General features: G+C 40.3%; 1 protein-coding gene across 7 annotated transcripts in view; it reads left to right on the top strand.

Moving 5' to 3' along the window:
* The first annotated feature begins 2024 nt into the window (after positions 1–2024).
* itga11b (integrin, alpha 11b) overlaps positions 2025–22508 on the top strand; it is a 38590-nt gene continuing 18106 nt past the window's right edge. For 4 of the 7 annotated variants that reach the window (XM_028431971.1, XM_028431972.1, XM_028431974.1 and 1 more), the window contains exons 1-10: positions 2025–2132; positions 5883–5994; positions 10316–10425; positions 10505–10596; positions 10721–10835; positions 10941–11068; positions 11903–12051; positions 12170–12314; positions 12496–12661; positions 21692–21762. In XM_028431971.1, the coding sequence (XP_028287772.1) occupies positions 2084–2132; positions 5883–5994; positions 10316–10425; positions 10505–10596; positions 10721–10835; positions 10941–11068; positions 11903–12051; positions 12170–12314; positions 12496–12661; positions 21692–21762 (1137 nt within the window). In that variant the 5' untranslated portion in view covers positions 2025–2083. Of the gene's footprint in view, positions 2133–5882; positions 5995–10315; positions 10426–10504; positions 10597–10720; positions 10843–10940; positions 11069–11486; positions 11524–11902; positions 12052–12169; positions 12315–12495; positions 12662–21691; positions 21763–22508 lie in introns of those variants that run through there. The other 3 variants (XM_028431975.1, XM_028431976.1, XM_028431977.1) reach the window with 3 other exon arrangements.

Genomic DNA, 22508 nt, shown 5'->3' on the forward strand with positions numbered 1-22508 from the left:
CATAAAACATGTGGGCTTTAGATAAAGGTTTCAGTCATCACCTCAGTCTAAAAATGAGCAATACAGTACCTGGCATCTATTCCATTGTTTAAAGACTACTAAAGTAACTGTGTACAATATGACAATGCCAGTGAAACCTGAGTAAGGGTCCATGGGTCTTTCTTACATAAAATAATAATATAACCCATGTTTTTGAAACATAATTTCACATTCAGATGTACGCAAATGTATAACTGTAATTATGTGAAGTATTTTTAAAAATAATTGTTTACCCTTGTTTAGATGACAAACACCTTTTAACTGTCAGGATCGTTTGGTAAAGAGGACTCAGGCACAGGCACAGGTTTCAAAGTCTAGGTTTAGACCCTGTTTACACATAGCCAGGTATTTTGAAAAACGAATATATCCTTCCCTCCGTTTTCCAAAATAACATAGTGCACACATCATCATTTTCAAATTTTCATTTTCAATCAAACCTTTCCGTTTACATTAACCCACATAAATACGCTCCCAAGAGCCACCATTACTATACTACAGCCTACTCTTGCAGCCGTACTACACAAAAAAGATAGGAGAAAATGAATGCCCATTCAGTCATGAATCATGATAGTCATGATAGAAAATCGCTACTTCCCTGCTCTCTATATGTTGAAATCTACAAGCAAATTGCAAAAGTTGGACTGGCTGTTAGATGAAAACAAAAGACAGTTTACAATGATCAAACTCAAACCATAGATTTTTTTCATTATATTGAATATATATATGATATTCATGCTTCAAACTTATAAACAAACTTTAAAACTACATATGGATGCTTTATCCTTCATGATCAAGAACAGAGCATATTTCTGCCCAAACTGTGGGATCCAACATCATATGCCTCTTTGTATTGTATTGGGTGGTTGGCCCATCACTGATGATATGCAGTGTGGTTGCCACTGGGTATAGATCTTTGAGGTAGGGTATCACTGTGTTGATAGGTGATGGGCCATGACGCATTGATTGGAACATTGAGACACCACCCCAGTTTTGGTGTAAGCCACACCTATAGAGAGAGGCCTGTTGGTGATGAGCTGAGAACATTTTATTGATCCTCCTGATACAGGAAACGTAATGCCTTATAGCTAAGACAGGCAGAGAAGTGTTTCTCAACAATAGAAATGAATCTACATAACAAGATAACCAGGACCTCCAGTGCGGATAATGGATAATGTGGATAGATAATGTGAATTTGTCCTGTGGGGGACTGATAAGGATTATCTTATTTTATAACAAGATAAAACTAGTTTATAGTAGGTCAGCCTGTCCTCACCTAATATGAGGTTGATACTTCAGTCCTTAAGAATGGAATGTGAGCATATTTCTTCGGCCACTCTTGTATTAGTTCCATGACTTATTCATATTATCTGTTCTCATAAACATAATAATGTGTTGTATATGGGGGATGTATTATAAACCAAATGTGGCATTTTGATCATGAGGACATGTTGTAGTTGTAGCTGGTAATCCATGTTGAATTATTTTACATGAACATTTTCTTTAAATAAATATTATATTTGGTGTTGTTAGTAAAGACAGCAGGCACAGAAAATAGTGAGATTTCATGACACATATGCATACATATCATGCCCCAGCTAGACTTTACTTACAGGATAAGACAAGAAAAACAATAATATATGAGAAGCACCAAAACCTTTTATCCTAACTATACTGCATTGTGTAGACTTAGAAGTCATTTTTGATGTTGGCATCATCTAAACCCTCCTAAATAACCTGGACAGATGTTCACATCTGGTCTTCAGCACAGTGTGTGGAATCACAGACACAAATGAAGGCATTTCCTGTTTGTGCAGCAACTGAGACATTAAAGCTCCTGTTTTAAAAAGGGAAGGTGAAGTTAAAAGCTCTTTAAAAAGCAGAGATGTGTGTGTGTGGAGCAGACACACAAGAGGAGGAGGAGGTGTGTTCACAACGTTCCTCCTCCTTTTCTCCCTTCATAAGAGCCATAAGAGCAGCAGAGTTAGGAATCTACCCCCACAATAACACATGCACAGTCATTTTTGGTGTATTTACAAAAGCACTCATGGATTATCATCACCTTCTGCTGCTGTGGAGCTGCAGCCTGCTGCCAGGTGAGTGAGGGACACAGCAAAGGTCAGAGAAAGACAGAGAGGAGAATATTGACATGTTCATATCTGACAGGTGATGAGATTAAATTTACAAGCTAGTGTGCCTTGTTGGAGACCACCTGTTGCTGTTGTAACATATTGCATCAGTGGGGGCTGAGAGAGAGAGAGAGAGAGAAAGAGAGAGAGAGAGAGAGAGAGAGAATAGTTGCTAAAGCTGATAAACCTGAAACTTTCCGTTATTTTGATTCATTTAATTTAATGTCTTACCAACAAATGCAGTAGAAACTTATAATATGAACTTTTATTTGTGCACTTGAGATTTGATGTTTTTGTTTTCATACACAGAATTCTTGAAGCAGAGAATCTCTGATTGTTCTGAGTCTTCCTAAGAGAGTCTCTCATTTATTAGCATCTTTGACTATTTACAAGTCAGTGCAAGCCTGTATAGTGAGAGTTTACAGCTTACCCTGTCTTTGTCATAAATGCTAGCAGAGTCATTAAAGCATGAGGATTTGTGTGGGAGTTTAACCCCGTCTCTATAAAAAATACTATTAATTTGCAACAGCAAATTCATGTTAAAATAAACTTAAAAATCAGCATTGTGTGTTGGTATCTAAGTATTATGTATATCATTATTATGTATATATTATGTTTAGCAATCATGATTTGCTTTTAAAACAGACTCTTCAAGACACAGTAGAAACAAGTGCAGCATGTGATGCTGAAAATTAGGCCTAAATTGCAGTACATGTGGCCTCAAAAGTTGGTGAATACCCATATACCTCCATTTTAAAATGTCCAACTTTACAGGGGTAATGGTTCTGTTCATGACAGCTTATTCAGTGTTGATTTACATGCTGTTATTGACACCCCTATAGGAGGGTGCTAGCTATGTAAACACAAACCTTACAGTTTCTTGAGTACATCTATTAATTTGGCTGGATGGTGATGCTGGAGTTAGTAGACATTTGTTACACTTAGATATATAAAACTGACAAAACTGCAGAGGCTTCTGCAGCTACTGAAGATAAGTGGTGTAAATTCACAAATTAAATCCCAGTGGATGAACTCAGGGAGCATTTTCCTGTTTTCTTCTCATTAAATTATGTTTCCATACATTGAAGCTGTCAATCTCACTGGTCCTCTAATTGAATTCGTGCAGAGCCTTGTGTGATGGATGTGATGGAGGCTTGGTCTGCAGGTCAGTGAGCTCTCTCGCTGTGAGGTGATGAGTATTTCCCCAGGAGCTCAGAGACTGAAACAACTTTTACAGCCTTTTTGTGGCTTTTAGGCTGATCGTTAAACACAGCAACACAGTTATTGTGTTGTTGTTGTTGCATGTCAGTCTGTGGTTGGTGGCACTAGTCATCTCCTGCCTCACCACACGAGCTTCTGAACTCTGTCTAGTAGTGTTTACATTTGATTGGTGTAACAAACATTGATTTGTTTTTATTTGATTTATTTATTTATTTAAGTCAGACAGTGCATACTAAAAACAGAACATCTGTAACATGCCAGAATTAGCCAAAGGCTAGTTTTCATTTGTTGTCCTGTGGGCCTGTTGTACAGTGGCACAGGTGGAAACAGGTGTGACCTAGCCCTTAAACTGTCTTTTACATTTACAGACACAGGAATCACTCTCTCAGTTTTAAAACTACTATTTTTAACAGAGACATTTGAATTGCCTCCTGGTGGCAGGCTGTTATCACACTGATCACTGTTCAAGATACCTCTGTGTTATATTAGTTATTGTTGGCTTAAAAAGAAAAAACTAAGGTCATACGCCAGAAGCCTATGAGCAGCCGAGGTGCATGGCAACACCTGTAAGTGAGATATTTTTTGACTTAACTTTTGTACAATGGGTGGAGGTGGAAATGTGTTGTCCCTCTGTTATACAGTCAATGGCTTAAACTCATAAATTTACTCAGAAATCAGATCAGAACCAAAACTATAACTCTGTGTCAGCTTTCTAAAAGTGAGCTGTAATAAAACTGAGAAGCCAGCACATGTGCTGTCAAGGTTGTGACCTCTGATTTATCCTGCCTGCCAGGTGGTGAAGGGTTTCTGTTTAGCAAAGGCGTCAGGCTGCAGTGATTCCAAGCCAGTAGAGCCTTTTCTAAAGAAAGTATTTGGCAATGAGGTGCTTGATCAGCTCTGATCATAAAATCGTTCCCATCTTTGACCTTATTATTTCCTAATGCTGCAGACTTTTTGGAAACAAAACACAGAATATAATTCTTCTGACCAAAATATTCTCCAGTCGCTGCTAGGCATTCATCTGTTTTCAATTATGAGAGCAGCTAGGAAAAATGGAAAAATCACCTTATGAAGTGAATTTAAAAAAATGTATCATCAGTGACAGAAGGATTATCCAAGTTAGTCAAATCATTCAGTGCCAGCAATAGTAGAGTGTCAGATTTGAATTGGGATCCTGTATTCCTGCTCTGGAAAGTCTCTGTCAGTTTTCTGCCAACATTTCTGATAAATCAAGCCGGGTCTTGGCCCAGGTCGGACAGCAGATTCCTCTCAGCCATAAGGAAACAAACATATCTTAGAGCCTGAAGGTTTCTCTCTTTCCTTCCTCTCTGCTGTCTTTGTTGGCAAACACATGCTTGTTGAGTTTTCCAAGTTGAGCTGGCTACCACCAGGAGACACATGGGTAGAAATACTTCAGCATGCAGGAGAAATAACTACAAGGTCAAAAGATAATCACATTCCTGCTTAAACCAGCTGCTTTCCATTTCCTCAGCTTTATTATCTTTCTCTTAGTGGCCTTCTTCCACTCATCACATCCTTTTGTCCAAGTATCTGCCAGTTAAAAAAAATGTGTCTCAAAGAGCTCAGTTTGGGGAAGAAGATGAGGGAGCGCAAAGTTACACGGTTTATAAAAGCAGTGCAGTGGCTAAGAGAGGACATACAACATTATTATTGAACCACAACTTGTCAGGATGATGTGGGTGAGAGGACTCAGGCGCAGTCACATATTCTGTTAAACAAGGTCCAAAGATTAATGCAGGGTTCGGTACACAGAAGTCAGTCCAACAGGCACAGGTACAGATATAGATGGAGGCAGAGGTAAAAGCGGTAGCAAGATTCCAAAACCAAGTAAACACTAGAACAGGCTAAAGTACCAGTAGGGCAAAGGCTAAGGCAAAATCCAGGAAACAAACACGGTCATAAAAGAGATCAAAACTAGGAATACTGCTGGAACACTCAGGAACACACAAGAACACTCAAGACGATCACGCAGGGAGTCTTATGTCACTGCTATGCAGATGGTGCATACTGTAATTCTATCTGTCATTCCTACCTGAAAACCCTATGTGTCGTCACTTCTGAAACCCAATTGCTGCTCTTTTAGCCAAACAATCTATTCATGACAACATCAATAATAAAATTTAGTATTCATCTCTTATACCTACCAAGGCTGTGGGAAACTGATGGTGATTCTGATTGATTGAGCCTTGAGACAATTCTGATTGTAAAAAGCGCTATATAAATAACCAAGAGTACTTCCACCTCTTACACATCCAACAACATAACAGACTCAACATGCACTTATAAAGCACTTAATTTTGTTGTTTAGTTAAATTAATATGATTAAGTGGTAATCTTCAAATTAGTGGACCGGTATAGTTCTGTTCAGTTCAGTTCAATTCAATTCCATTCAATTTAGTTCAATTGAGCATGTCCTGGTGTGTGTACACAGGTTTTAAAAAAGTGAATAAATGCAATTCTACCCCTGTGTTTTAGATCTCCACTTCTGCTTCAACTTTGACACAAAGAACTCCAAGATCTTCTCTGGCTCCAAAGAAACCCAGTTCGGATACACAATTCAGCAGCACGAGGCTGGAGGGCGCCTATGGTGAGAATCCCAGTTCACAGATTCCAACTGGATTTACTGTAATAGGAAACTACTGGATTGCAAAAACTAACAAGAACTAACAACAGTACTTCACCTGCACAGCTGCAAAATTGAACTGAATTTATACTAACAGAAAATCAGTACATACAATGGTACATATGGTGCTATGGGAAGAAGGGAAGCCGGTAGATGCAGTGTGATACTTTAGGCAATATTCTGCTGGAAATCCTGCAGCACAACTACCTAAGCAGTGTTACAGACCATTTACAAAGTGTCATGAAAAAAGTGTTTCAAGATGGCGAAGCAAAAAAAATACAGGAATGGTTTGAGGAACACAAGTTTGAGGTGATCTAGATTTCCCACATTTCACTTCATTTGTTAGATGTGAGCAGATCCAAACCACAAAGGCCTTGCTTCACAACTTACAGCATTAAAAGGATGCACTGTTAATGTCTTGGTACCAGATACCACAGCATACCTTCAGAAGTCTAAAGTTGTCCCAGTCTCCATAGGTCAAGGGTATTTTGGCAGCAGAAGCAGGCCCTATACAATATTAGGCAGGGGATCCTAATATTTTTTTATGTTTATGAACAAATTACACTTTTTATTTTCAAAGGCAGCTCTTATTACTTGTAGGCATGATTATGCTGTTTCCATAAAGGTGCAGGACTTTATATTAAAGTGAACAATGAGCAGTTAAAACACAATACAATCATACAATAAGTATGAACAAAGAATAACTAAGTCTGGTTACAAACACTAATAAGTGTTGATCCATTCACACAGTCACACTGTTCTTTTCCTTGTTAATTTGCCTGCAGTTTCAGGTAGGATTTTATAACATTTCCAATTCTTTACTGTTTTTTTTAAATCTGGAAAATTCTTAGCCAAGATGGATAATTTACAATCCTCCAGGATTACAAAATCTCTCTGCCTTTGAAGTCTCAGGTAAATAAGTGGAAAGTATGTGCATTTGTATTGCAACCAGCTTTTCCTGCTAGTGGAAACTATGTGTTGTGGTTTCTTATTCCCCAGCCCCCCTCTGGGAAGACCATCACTCTGCGTGTGAGTCTGTGAAGGGGGGGGTGACAATGTTATTCTGGAGGATTGTTTTCCTACAAAGCCATGTGACATTTACCTTATGGCTGTCTGGCTAATGTTGTTATGCAGGCCCAGTGGAATAATCCTCAGCTTCTGTCTATCCTCCTTCTTATCAGGATATTTTTCAGCACATGGGAGGATGATTTGTACAAATAAGCCATCAGGGTGTTGTGACCGCTGACACTTGACGTGCTTACAGATGAAGTTGTAATGACTTTCAACCACCTGGTTCAACTGATCCAACAATGTCATTTCCTGTTAAAAAGCTTTATAAAAAGTCTTTAACAAGTGATTCATTTTTAGGGGTATATCAGACTAGAATTTAAGCTTTAACAGGATATGACTATACTGTTATTGACTAAAGCATGCTATGCTCCACACATTGGTAAAAAATGCAGCACTAATTGGACACGAGGAGAAGGGCACAAGATAGGCTAGAACTAAATACTTATTATGTGAAAGGGCAGTGTTGGCTTGATACATCTAAGAAGTCAGCGGTCCAGAGTGTGATCAAGTGCATAGAGAAAATGCAAAACAACAACATATTAATCCATAATCACAGAATTGGACAGATGTTTTAATATAATTAAAACAAGTGAGTTAGAAGACACTTTCTGTACAACTGTCTCAAAAACCTATCAAAGTAACAAATACTATAAACTTAAGACATGCTTACATTCAGTTTAAGAAAAATAAATAAGCCCACCACAGAAAACATTGAAAATGCTAAGACGCTGTTCTGTTGAGTTGTGTTTGTTTGAGTTAAAGAGGTCAAACCTGTTGACCTGTGTTGACCTCAGTTACATCTGAGGTCATACCTCCAGCAGTAAGTTTTCATAGAGCCCAGGCAAGTTCAATCTGTGTGTGTGTCTGGCTGCCTTAGGGTATTCCTCAGACATCCAACAAGATCAAGCAATGTGGTTATCATCATCTATGACCAAACTTTGCTGTTCTGTGGAACTATGTTGCAGACCTAGACCTAACTAGCAGCTCAGAAGTCAAAAACTAGATGTCTCGCAACTTTCTGCAGTTAAACAACGCTAATTCAGAAATCATCATCATTATACCCCCAACTCCAGTATTGTTGCCCACATATCTTGGCACCTTGTCAAATAATGTATGTGTTAAGGCCCGCAACCTTGGTTTTATTTTTGACTCCAAACTTTCCTTTGATACACAAGTAACCAAGGTAGTTTCTCACAGCAAAGACAACAGCCAAAAGAAAAATCCCGCCTTTCCTCCCCCCACCCCCACCTCTGTTTGTCATACATGCCATCATTTCCCCAAGACTTGACTATTGCAACGCCCTCTACTCGGGTATCAGTAAACATAACATTCACAGACTACAGAGTGCTGCAGCCAGGCATTAAAAGTTATTATTATCATTAATATTATTAATGATAAATGTGGGATTGGTGATGTGGTCTGTAGCTAGCTGGTTAGTATGTTAACCATGGAACAGAATGTTTGAGACCCACGGAGCTGGTATTTCATGACATTCTGTTGATAACTGCAGTTCATTTTAGATCTTCTGAAGTCACATCATCACAACGTCCCACAGATTTTTAATCAATTGAGTCAGGGCTTTGTGCAGGCCAGTCAATAATTTTCACTAAGGTCAACTGGAGGCAGTACTTCACCCGATGCCTTGGGTAGTTGTCATGTTGGAAGAGAAAATGACACACACACATCTCTCACTGGTTTTTATCTCTCACTAGACTACATTGTAAAAAAAAAGGTTTACCAAAATCATTAAATTACAGCAACTGCTGAGGAAGTGATATGCATGATGTAATCATGTCAAAAGCTCAGAGGCATGTTTCTGTCTGCTATGTATTGCTGCAGGCTGCAGGATGCAGAATGCAGGATGCAAATCCTGATGTCTGCTTTTAGGGATGTGGTTTGTTAGCCCTGCCCTCCACCCGTTTGATGTGGACAGAAGACATGAATTAGATTGAGGGTTAGCGCTCTAATGTAGCGTCTCTTCTGGTATGTGAGCCAGCCTCTTTCCCAGAATTGCCATTCAGGCCATTCAGGCCACATGTGGTATTTACTGTGGTTAACAACCTGCTCGCTGTGTGACATTTTAACAGCAGGATCCCCATTTAACGTGATGGCAGCAGCTGCTACAATAACAACAGGGCTCTGAGCATTTTCATTTCAGTCACATTTTGAGTCAGCGTGCACTTTTTGTTCACTGCAATATAAAGCTATAAGAACAATACAATAAAAAAGACATCAACTGTACAAATATATAATTAATATATTATTATATATAATAATAAATAAGTTAAATGTATTTGTGTCTTAATTTGACACTAAAACGAATCACTGGAATAAGTGCAGACGTTTTTGTTTTGTTTTGAGTTTTATTAATCAACTTATTTTGATCCATTGAGACATATGGGAAGGGAAATATCCTTATATTTTACCATTCATACATATTAGACTAGTTATTTTGACCCTGGTAGCACCACATTGAATTTAAAAAAATAATAATAATTTTTACACATACAATATACACATACACACACACATACATTTTGGTGGCTATATGGAGGTTAAAATTTGCTGCCAGTCTTCACACATGTTGCACTACAGGTCTATCATAAAGTCTGACCATTCTTTCTATGTTTACATTATCTGGCAATGATACTTGTTTCGGTTTGGAAAAGGCTAACTTAACTTCAGACAAACTTCACTGGATTACTCAGTAACTTGGCAGTAAAATAGGCTTATTTGTAGAGCTTTTATTTGTAAATAGTTGATGTGGTCTATACTGTATTTGATTGTCACTGCCATGGGTTTCACACAGGGGTTAACCACACAAAAGAATGAATGACAGCTGGGTTAACCACAATGCACTGCTACATGTCCATGTATCATAGTTGCTGTACTTTTTCTGTCTTTCATTTATTAACACTGGGGTTTCTTTCCTCTTTCCTTGTGACCATAACTTTTTGAATTGTTTCTTAGATCCACTTCACATTATGACTTTTTACACATATCATGTGATATCACTTATATTATCCCGAATGTATGTATGTTTCTGTTGCTTTCCCATCTTAGTTAGGCTTATTGTCCAGACCTTGGGGGGAAGTTTTTGACACTTGGCATTGGCAGACTGCATCTCTTAGTCCTGGAGTTTGCTGATTACAGCAGAAATGTAGGAAAATATTTATAATGAAGGTAGAGCCCATTCCTGTTTTTTTTATTCCAGGTTGCTGGTAGGAGCCCCCTTTGAATCCACAGGGCAGCAGCAGACTGGGGATGTGTACAGGTGTCCACTGGACACCAGAAAGACTGCAAACTGCAGCCGGCTCAATTTGGGTGAGCAACAAAGCATATATATTGTAGGGGTTCTTTTTTTCTGAGGCTTAACTGAAGATGATTGTTTTAATATGATCAGGGAAAGTTTCTCTAGACAACGTGACAGAAAGAAAAGACAAGATGAGGCTGGGAATCACTCTGACATCCAACCCTAAAGACAACAGCTTTGTGGTGAGAACATAGAGGCTACATCGGTCCTTCTTCCACTCACGTTCATATCAAACGTGGCATTTTTGCATATTTTTTTGCACACTCTTTTTTATTCAGTAGTTTTTATGTGTGGTTGTGTTCTTAGACCTGTGGTCCTCTCTGGTCTCATGAATGTGGAAGCTCTCTGTACAGCACAGGAATCTGCTCCAGAGTGAGCAGAAACTTCAGACTCTCCCACACTATCGCCCCTGCCCTGCAGAGTAATCAGTACTCATCCATCCATCTGTCTATCTGTTCATTTATGTATCTATCATCCATTTATGTATCCATCTTTCTTTCTTATGGTTAACTTATATATATTGTAGGATGTGAGACGTTCATGGACATTGTGATTGTTCTGGATGGCTCAAACTCCATTTATCCCTGGTACGAGGTCCAGGACTTCATTATAAACATCCTGCACAAGTTCTACATTGGCCCAGGACAGACACAGGTTAGTTTAGCATACCATCACCAGCAGTCATTTATCTCTTCTAATGGAATTTCTCTAACTAAAAAAGCATGATTGGAAAAGGTAGCTGAATTGTTAAATTCAAAAACTTTGAACTAACCCTTTAACTTTTGCTTTCAACAAACCATCCATAATTAATTAAGAAGAGAATAATATAATAATGTACAGTATCGTTTTGATATGAACAATCACAGCCCTGATCTTATAGATTATTTTGCAGATAAATTAAGAATCCATGAAAATGATCATGCTGAGAAGTTGGCATAAGTTCTATAGGCTACCACATGATCAATTTTATGTTTAAGCTGCCTTGATTGATCGACGATCCAGTATGGGAAGAACCAGCCCATGCCATGTTTACTGCAGGAAGTACAATTAGAGGACAGACGAGGAGAGACCAGCATGAGACCAACAACAAAGAAACAAAGCAATTCAGGGTCAGCCCCCTGTGACACTTGCTGCCTAATATAACCTAGCAATAACAGGTGCCATAATAACCAGATAATATATTATTCAGGTTCTGTAGCCATGCTATTATGACCTTGACAGAAAAAAAACTCTGCCAGTCTGCTGGGACAAGAAATAGATCATAAAAAGAACATTAAAACCATTTTTAAAGGTCTTAGTTAAAGTTTGGAATGGAAGACAGTCAGAGTTGGCCATTTAGCCACACTGAGTATAGCAGAACACTTGCTGTGCTCCTTAGTTTGGTCCTTTGACATCAAAAACAAACATATAAAATTACTAAGCATGTTTTTAGATCAACAAGCTGATGTTAGATGGTGTGGTAATACTGTCAAATACATTTGACTGCAGGTAGGCGTGGTTCAATACGGCTCCACAGTGGTCCATGAGTTCAGCTTGGGTGAGTACCAGACAGTGGAGGATGTGGTGGAAGCTGCTCGGAACATTCACCAGCGGGGTGGAGAGGAGACCAGGACAGCACTGGGCATCAATGTGGGACGGTATGACACCCAACTGCAAAACATGTACAAGTTATTTTGAAATGATGAATGAACACCTGCTCTAATTCTAATTCTGGCCTCTATAACTGACTGAATTTTCTCTGATTTTTCTGAGCAGGTCTGCGGCATTCAAGCGCGGTGGCCGGCCAGGGGCTCAGAAGGTGATGATTGTGATCACAGATGGTGAATCTCATGACAGTCCGCAGCTGGTACAGGCCGTCACTGACAGTGAGAGAGAAAACATCACCATGTATGCCATTGCTGTGAGTCCATTCCTAATTCTTTAATCCTCCAAAGTATTTAATACTTGACTACCTGACTAGCCTCATTTCCATTAAATCCTTATTTAACTTCATTCTCAGGCTAAAACCTCAGTTTGTGCTCTTTCGTTCATCCAACCATTGTTAATCTTTCCTGATGTTCCTGAACATTTTAAACATCCAGGTTCTGGGTTATTACAATCGTCGGGGAATCAATCCTGAAGCCTTTCTGAAGGAAATCAAGTTCATCGCCAGTGACCCTGATGAGGAGCACTTCTTCAAAGTGACAGATGAGTCTGCATTAAAAGACATAGTGGATGCTCTGGGTGAAAGGATTTTCTCTCTGGAAGGTTAGCACCCACCATGTTAAAACATACTTCCCATTGTGCTAATATTGACTAATATTATGACTATATGTTGCATAATATTTGTGAGCAGCTAACTATTTGCAGCATCAACTGTTTGGTCTCTAAGGATTAAAATTGTCTCTAGGTGCTTTATGGAAACCCAGAACCTGACATCTAAAATGAAAAATAAGATTCTCATCTCATCCTTTAGAACTAAACCGGGACATAGGAAAATCCGCATACACATCATTCTCAAGCTAAAATTAAAGCTGCAAGCAGCATTGCGGGCCCTCGCAGACCTTGCGATCTGCGTCGTTAATGTAATCCCCTCTCCTATCTCCTATACTCTTCTGTGCTCTCATTTCCAGAGACGTACAATAAACACACATTTAGACATAGTTCCTGTTGCCAGTAGGTGGCGCTATGACCATATGATCCTATTAGCATACATATCTGTTCAGACTCGGGTCCATAGCAGTACTGTAAGATTTTGTCTACATTGCATGAAGTATATAGGTAGTACTGCATAAAATAGAACGAGTTCCGTTGCAATGGCGAATGGTCAATTTTGAGGCCACGCCCCGGCCACACGGTAATACTTTTAAAAGAGTTTTGGAATGCGTCTATTCCCTATGGTGTCCTGAGTGGACACAGTGAGTTTCAGCTCAATTGCATGAAGTATGCGAGGCGTGAAAAGTTTTATAGCAGGGTCAGAAATCGCCAAAAATTACAAAAAAAATCATTAAAGCTGCAAGCAGCATTGCGGGCCCTCGCGCACCTTGCGATCCGCGGGGTCATCGCAATCTTCTCTCCTATGCTCTCGTCTCCTATACTCTCCTGTCCTATGCTCTCCTCCTCTCATTTCCACAGATATACAATAAACACATGTTTACAACCAAACTTTCCTGTTACCAGTAGGTGGCGCTATGACCGTATCATCCTATTAGCATATATATCTGTTCAGACTCGGGTCCATAGCAGTACTGTAAGATTTTGTCCACATTGCATAAAGTATATGGGTAGTACTGCATAAAACACAGCGAGTTCCTTTGAAATGGCGAATGGTCAACTTTGAGGCCACTCCCCCGCCACACGGTAATACTTTTGAAAGAGTTTTGGAATGCGTCTATTCCCTATGGTGTCCTGAGTGAACAATTCAAGGAGCCATTAAGGGAGAATCTCAGCTTTTCAAGTCTATTGGACATTAACAACTCTTTCATCCATCTGTTGTGCGATGGAGGATGACAATGCTTCCACTTAAAGAGAATAAGTCGCCTTGCCAACAGGGTGGTGAAAGCAAGAACAGTTTGCAGGGTTTTAGAGGTAGAGGGCTGTAGAGATGTGCCAAACAAAGACAGCAGAGGGTCAGGGGAGATAGTAGTTTTATATGCTATGCTTAAAGTTTTAAAGATTTCAGACCAGAATGTGGCAAGCCTGGGGCAAGACCAAAACATATGAGAATGATTGGCTGGAGATTGATTGCACCTATTGCATGAGTCGGATACATTGGGGTAAATGTGAGAAAGCTTTGAATTAGTATAGTGAACTTTATGCACAACTTTACATTGTAGGAGGCCGTGCCTTGCACAGATTAAAGAGGACTGAACCAGCTGTAGAACTCATTGCCAATAATCATCAGGTAGTGTGGTATCAAGCTCTTGTTCCCACGAATTCTTGGGAGTAAATGTTGGGGTGCCATTATTAGAATTAATAAGAGTGTAGATGCTAGAAATTAATCTCTTTTGTTGGGGATCAAGAGCCAATAATAAATCCACTAAAGTTTCTGGGGGACGACTAGGGAATTTGGGATTCTGGGTCTGGATGAAATGTCTTATCTGAAAAAACTAAATAGGTGGAAGTTAGGTACGTTGAATTTCTCAGAGAGCTCAGAGAAGGACATAAATGTCCCTTGGTTGTAAAGGTCTTTAAATTTAGTTATCCCTTTGTCAAACCAAGTCCGAAAGGTCAAATCAGTGCAAAAGGGTAGAAAAAGGTGGTTATTTATAATGGGAGAGAAGACCGAAGTTCTGTGAATGCCAAGGCTTTTCCTAATTTGACTCCAGATTTTAAGAGTATAAGAAAGTACTGGGTTTGAGGTAAAGTTGGAGGTAGTCAGCGGAAGTTGGGAGCATATCAGGGAGTGAAGAGAAAATTTAGAGGATGCAAGTTCCATATCTACCCATACAGGGCGTTCGTCTTCTGCTGTATTAGTGAACCAAAATAAGAGTTTATGAATATTACAAGACCAGTAGTAGTGTAAAAAGTTAGGCAGTGCTAAACCACCATCAACCTTTGGGAGCTGCAACACTGATCTTCTGATACGTGGAGTTTTATTACTCCAAAGAAAGGAACTTACTAATTGATTGAGCAATTTAAAAAAGGACTTTTTTATAAGGACAGAGATATGTGAAAAAAAGATATAGAAATTTGGGTAAGACAACCATTTTAACTAAATTAACACGACCTACTAAAGAAAGAGGGAGACCAGACCACCTGTAAAAAATCAAGTTTACACCTGTCAAGGAGAGGAGTGAAGTTTTGAATTGAATTTGTAATATTCACCCCCAAATACTTAAATCCATCTGCAGCATACTTGAAGGGAAAAAAAGATGGAGGAATATTTTTGGCCAAAGAATTGATGGGAAGGAATTTGCTCTTGTGGAGATTAAGTTTATAGCCTGAGTAAAACCCAAATCTGTCGAAGATATTTAGAACCACAGGGATTGAAGCAGCTGGATCGGACATATATAAAAGAAGGTCGTCGGCATATAACGATAATTTGTGCACTTTCCCAGCTCTGACAACACCTTCAAACCCATCCTCCTGCCGCAGCCAGATGGCCAAGGGCTCAATCGCTATGGCAAAGAGGAGAGGGGAGAGGGGGCAGCCCCACCTGGTTCCATGATAAAGGGGAAATGGAGCAGACTGGATTCCATTCGTGTGAACTGAGGCAACTGGGCTGGTATTAAGCAACTTGATCCAAGATATAAATTCAGGATTAAAGCCAAATTTCTGTAAGACAAAAAAGAAAGTTCCATTCCACCCGGTCAAAGGCCTTCTCTACATCCAGCTAAGTGATCACTTCCGGAGAATTCAGACTAGGAGCACTAATGATATTTAGGAGACGCCTTGTGTTATGAAATGAGTGCCTTCCAAGCATGAAACCTGTTTGGTCAGTTGAAATTGTGGCAGAGAGTAACTTAAAAACTCAACAGTGAACCCATCAAGGCCTGGAGTTTTACTGTTCTGAAGTGATGCAATTGCCTCTTGTACCTCCTTGATAGAAATTGGACTCCCAAGCTCTCTACTCAAATCCTCATTTATTTTAGGAAAAACAATCTTATCTAGAGGGTTGTCTCCATCCAAAACATTTAAAGGACATTGTGAGGAGTAAAGGTCAGAGTAAAAGGAACAAAATATCATTAATCTCGGTAGGATCTGAGGTTACATCACCTGATTTAGACTTAATTTTGGGGATCAATCTGGATAATGTGGTTGCACGTGCCTGATGTGCTAACGATTTCCCCGCTTTATCACCTGTTTCAAAGAAATGTTGTCTTGCAAGGAATAACTGCTTTTGCGTTTTACTTGTGGATAGTAAGTCAAATCTGGACTGAAGCTTGAGGCATTCTTTATAAAGAGCGGGGGTGGGAGCAGAAGCATACAAATTGTCAACTCTAAATATCTCTTTGGTAAGTGCCTCCGATTCCACCCTTTCTACCTTCTTTAGGTTTGAAACATGATATAATTTGCCCTCGTATGAATGCCTTAAAAGTTTCCCATAGAATGCTTCTAGATATTTCTGGGGAATCATTAGTGTCAAAGAACAATGAGGTCTGCGTGAGAATAAATTCTTTAAAGGAGGCATGGGCTAGCAGAGAAGAGTTAAGTCTCCGCTGTCGAGAGGGGGGGGGGGGGGGGCACGATTAGGAAAGTTAATTTCTACGGATACAGGGGCATGGTCAGAAATAAAGATGAACCTCCGGTAAAAAATAATTATCCAAGAGGAAAAAATCTATCCGCGAATATGAATGATGGACATATGAGAAAAAGGAAAAGGCTTTGTCTGGGTGGGCTTTAGCTCTCCACGGGTCAAATAAACCTAAACTGGTCTTGTAAGTGTTAAGAACTTTAGCAGACTTGGATAACACATAAGGATTAGTGTAAGATCTGTCAAGTGAAGGGTTTTGAATTAGATTAAAGTCGCCAACAATAATTAAGTAGTGGTCGTCTACTTATTTAAGTAGGGAGGGAGGAGATGACAGTAGTAACAAATTTATCATCATCCCATGTAGGTGCATAAACACAGGCCATAACCACAGGCAAGCCACATAGTTTACCAGAAATAATTACAAATCAACCATTAGAGTCTTCAATGAAGTTTGACAACTCAAACGGGACATTCTTATGTATGAGGATAGTTGCGCCCCTTGCCCTTACAGGAAATTTGGAGTGAAACAGATGCCCTATCCAAGGACGTTTAATATGGTTAACCTCTAAGGGGCAAAGGTGAGTTTCCTGTAAAAATAAAATATCACCCCTAAGTTGTTTAAGATGAGTCATTACCTTGTTGCATTTAGTGAGTTGGTTGCCACCCTTCAGATTCCAAGAGATAAAACAAAGACTCTTACCCTGAGCTGTCATGTCATAAAGGGACAGTGAGCAACACCTCTCTTAAGCCTGAAGTGACGCAAATAAAAAGGGGAAATAACCAGACAAAAACACATAACAGAAATACCAAATGAAAAAAAAGGCATCAAAACATCCTTCCACATCTCTCTCACCCCATCCTCCCTTATACAAACCAAGCACATCCACATCTTCCATCCCAACAGGATAACACTTTCTGCTTCCATGGCCTTCTTTGTTCAAGAGATCATCTGGATGAACAATATGTAAGGACTTACACCACGTTTTCAAAGAACAACATAAGATTACAGTAAATCAACATAATATTTAAGTAATGCAACTCTCCCGAAAACGATGAAATCACAAACGGCCTGGGTTTACCTCCTGGTCCAGGTTTAGGGGTCAAGGAGCGGTGAACCCTCTCGAGCTCCTGGGTTTTGAAGAGGACGCCGGGGCCGAGGTTCTCCATCAGCAGCTCCAGTATGAACTCGGTCGGGTCCCGTCACTTTTCACTGCCCTCTGGGATGTTAATTAGGTGAGGTGAGGTTTACTCTGCGGGATCTGTTTTCAAGATTGTCAAGACGGTCTTGAAAAGACTTGTTTTGGGCTTCCAGCATCTTCACAGTCTTTTCCATGCTTGTAATGCATTCAAAGTTGTCTCTAGCCAGAGTCTCTGTAACAGCGAGGCAGCCATTAAAATGATTCATCGTCTCGCGGAGAGCATCCACTGAGGACTGCAATGGTTTAATAGACTCCTGAATTAACGCTGACATATTGTTCTGGAGTGAGGCTTGATTTTTCTCCAGTTCAGAAACCAGTTGGCTCGCTGACAGAACGTCCAGCGAGTCTCTCATAAACCCAGGTGTGCTGCTATCATCCATGCTCGCGGCTGCCATCTTAGCCAGTTTGCTAGCTGCAGTAGCAGGCACTCTACAAGTGACAGGGCAGCTTGTTTACGACCCGGTTTAAAGATATGATTGTAATCCATCACTTCGTTGAAACAATTGTGGCGTTCACAGGGATATATATTTAAAGTTCAACCAGGAGACCTCTTCAAAGCGGCCTTCTCCTACATCGTCACAACCGGTAGTAAGATGAAGAATTCTAAACACCTATACTCTGTGATAGCCTATTTATTAGAAGTAGCTTTTCATTTCTCTACCATGGAGCCTAATTCTTGTGTGTGGAACAATGACTAAGCAAACATGTGGCACACATCTGCCATTTTGAGCCATTTAAACTATTCTGGTGTCAACTATTCATCAGCATATACATCATATCATACATCATACATATACACTTTACATCATACTCCCTCCTCAGCCACAAACACATTATCTGCTATGATGGACCAATTTTGTCTGTGGTGCTGGTCTAAGCTTCTCCAAAGAAGCCAACCGATGGAATGATGTGAGATGCTCTTGTGATCTTCGACAGCCATTTCCCTGGGAGGATACCAGGGAGCCCATCGTGATCTCTGACGGGGCTGCTTGTAGTGACAATCTCTTTCCCAGTGGCCAGGTTTTCCACAATAGAAGCAGTCACCCACTAAAACCACTGTATCCACCCCTTCCATGCCCCCCTCCCCCACGGCCACCCTCATTTCCCCTCCAGTTACTTCCTCTATGATGTTGGCCCCACCCACCACGATAGTGGGGGCGGGTGACCCAAGGTGAGATTACAGTTTTTTCTGATTGCTTACAGTTTTTTCTGATTGCTTAAACACTAACAATGATTCTTATAGCACAATTTCTAAAACTATTAATAGTTTTAACAAAATCACTCACTGAGTTTGCAAAACTAAAAGCAAAAAAACTGCTTTACACTCAATTTGCACTTTTGTAACACACAATTTGCAATTGTATAAATATAATCCACTTCACAGCACTCTTTTTGCTGAACTGTAAACACAACTCACTGCTTTACACACAACTTCCAAATGATCAACACACTCCTAGTAAAACTACACACATTTATGGCTGGTATTTACACTATTTTGCCAACTGTCTGGCTACACTGTCACATGTGAGAACTGTTTTACATCATTAGTTCACTTTGCAATCAGCATGAGCTCTGTAAATAAGCCACAGGTAAGCTTCAGTGTGGAGAACAATGGAGGGAGAAGGAGACTGAGAAGAACGAGAATTAGAGGAGGATGAGGACATGAGGAAGCAGGAGGAAGAGGAAGAGGACGAGGAAGTGAAGAGGAAGGAGGAAGGGTAAGAAGAAATAGAATTACTGATGTCATCGGAGCTACAATAGTGGATCATGTGATCAACCATGGGATGACCCTGAGGGAAGCTGGACAACGGGTTCAGCCTGAGCCACTACACTGTAGCAAGCATCATAAGGACATATTGATGAGAATGGGAAGTTTTGTAGGTGTACCATACTCTAATGAGAAAAACACCAATACTGTACATGTAAAACTGAAACTGTTACTCCATAGAATTGCTAGACATCCAGCATCTGGAAGGAGGCATGCGAGGATATGGACCAGGCATCATGTCAGGCCTGGATATGGCACTCCAGGAGATATTTTCCCCGGTGCCTTGGACATTGCATGTGATGTTGATGAAATTCTGTGGCCGGACCCAGAGAGACAATGAGACTGATTTTCAAATCAGTGCAAATTGAGTGTAAAGCAGTTTTTTTGCTTTTAGTTTTGCAAACTCAGTGAGTGGCTATAGGAATCATTGATAGTGTTTAAGCAATCAGAAAAAACTGTAAATACATATCAGAATTTCCCACAACTGGGGACTGTGGCTGAGGTGGGGGGAGCGGGCTGAGGCTGAACTACCATCTGTGGTGCAGGGGTGTATTTCTTCATTTTCCTGATATGCTGCTTCCTTTTTAGCTTGAGCTAACTGCAGCTTTAATAATTGTGTCTGCACCCCTTTGATCTCCATGTTTTCTTTGTCAGTGTTTTCTGTTTGTAGATTCATATGGTGTACAACATGTCTCTCCCAAGCAATAGAATCACTTCCTGGTAAATCAGGGTCATTTTTCAGGGCCTGCTGAAGCAAAAGGGGAAGCCCCTCCTCTGTTGCCTGTCTATACCAGTACTGGGCACCAAGTTGACCAGAGTTCACTCCCGCCTGTCACTCGCCCCCTCCTAACAGGGACAGTGATGATGGGGTGAACTGTCCCTAACACTTTCAATATGTGCCTTCCTCTATCCCTCAATCTGACTCTGACGGCAAAGAGACACACTCTCACACACACACAGAGACACACATTCAACCTGCAACACACACACATAGGCCTACACACACTCACTTCTCCGACGGCACGGAGTAAACACCTTTCCTCGGCGGCGCAAGGTTAAAACACAATTTTCAATACATAAAACACAACTTAAACAACAGGCTATATGTTTTCTTCTCTTTTCCTGGATCCTTTTTTCTTCACATTTCATTCATTCTCTTTTTCTTCTCTTCTCATATTTCGTGATCACTCTTTCACTTTCCTTCTGTGTGACCCTACATTTTTTTTATAAAATTTAAGCGGTCATCACCAATGTCGTTTTAGGGGTCATGGGTTTGAAAATCCCCTTGTTTCTTCTGATCACCTCAAGTTGGTTTATGAGGAAGGAGCGGATAAATTCTGGTCTCAAAATTACAATTTATTGAACAATGAGGCAGATTCTGAGTCACAGAGCTCTGGGTTGTTGCACACATAGAACCAAACAAGAACAACACAAGAACAGAACAAGGAATTCACACATTGATATACCACAGGGGCGTTCCTGCCTGCCGGCCCACAGGGGCATCTACTGCCCCCCCCCCAACCCCCCCACCCCCCGCAGACCCTGGGTCATACAGCAAATAGACCATAATTGTTTACTGCCTGATAAGGTACAGCTTCAATTCCTTAAATCTCATAGGTTGTGAGGCCGATCTAGGGGTGACCGTAAACTGGGCACTCAGGAGAAAAACACATTCCTTTTGAATCTGGCTTTTATCATCTCAGAGGTGCTGCTGTCCTTAGTCTGAATTTATGACCATCTCGTACCAACCGGAGCTCTCTCCAGAGAGCAGAAAAACAACTGATCTCATCTGCCACAGCCTGAACTGCAGAAAACAAAGTTATATGACACACTTCTATATATGTGAACACACACTGCATGTTCATGAGCAACTTTATATATATTATTTAACTAAAGGCCATTGGCCTTGGCCATTTTTTTTCCAGAAGCTCCATAAGCAAACTACAGTATGTCTTATGCATTGGTCCTTGCTGTCACCAGCATTTTATCCCTGTCAGGCTTAGCTGACTACTTCGATTTAAACATTAAATCTAATATACAGATTTGTCTTTAACATCCAAATAAGCAGTGTTAAATGTACTTGTAGTGATGATATGTCTTATATGGAAGCTTGATATAAATTGTCTGTTTTGCAGGAACCAGCAGTCAGGGTCAGCGGTTTGGTCTACAGATGGCTCAGGCTGGTTTCTCTTCACATTTGGTCAAAGTGAGTGCCTCATATTCAAATTCAATTCAATTCAGTTTTATTTATATAGCGCATTTTACAATCAGAAATTGTCTCAAAGCGCTTCACAGAAACTCAGAGCGTGAGACCCAGAGCCTGAACCCCCTTAAGAGCACTGTGGCAAGGAAAAACTCCCTTTAAGAGTAAAAAACCTTGAGCAGGACCCGTCTACTTAAGGAGGAACCAGTCCTGCTGCTAGTCAGCCGGGTAGAGGAGGAGAAGAAAAGGGAGACAGGACAGAGAGGATGAAGGAGAGAGAGAGAGAGTGAGAGGAGCAAACGTGCAGCAAACATGATACAGTACAGAGCAAACATGACAAGCAAGATGAAACAGTGATTATATTATAATGGATATCTATATTGTCAGTCCATAAGTAGTAATAGTAATTTGATAGTAATCAAAGCAAAGATGAGTAGCAGGGGCTAATGAAGTCAATGAGCACAGGAGAGTTCATTATGATGATATTACCAGTATGAGCCAGACTAAGGAGAGTAGAGGAGAGGTCAGAGGGTGAGAGGGAAACTGCTCAGTGGATCATATTTGTGCCCCCCGACAACGTAGGCCTAGAGCAGCTTAAGATTTTATCAGCCCTATGACACCTGTTATACCTGTGGCTGAGGCGACTGTAACTATACGTACCAGCCCTACACACTAGGTCTAAGGCTAACTATACGCCTTACTAAACAGAAAAGTTTTAAGTCTAGTCTTAAAGGTGGAGGCAGTGTCTG

This window comes from Parambassis ranga, chromosome 19 (genome assembly GCF_900634625.1).
Source record: "Parambassis ranga chromosome 19, fParRan2.1, whole genome shotgun sequence".
Taxonomy (NCBI): domain Eukaryota; kingdom Metazoa; phylum Chordata; class Actinopteri; family Ambassidae; genus Parambassis; species Parambassis ranga.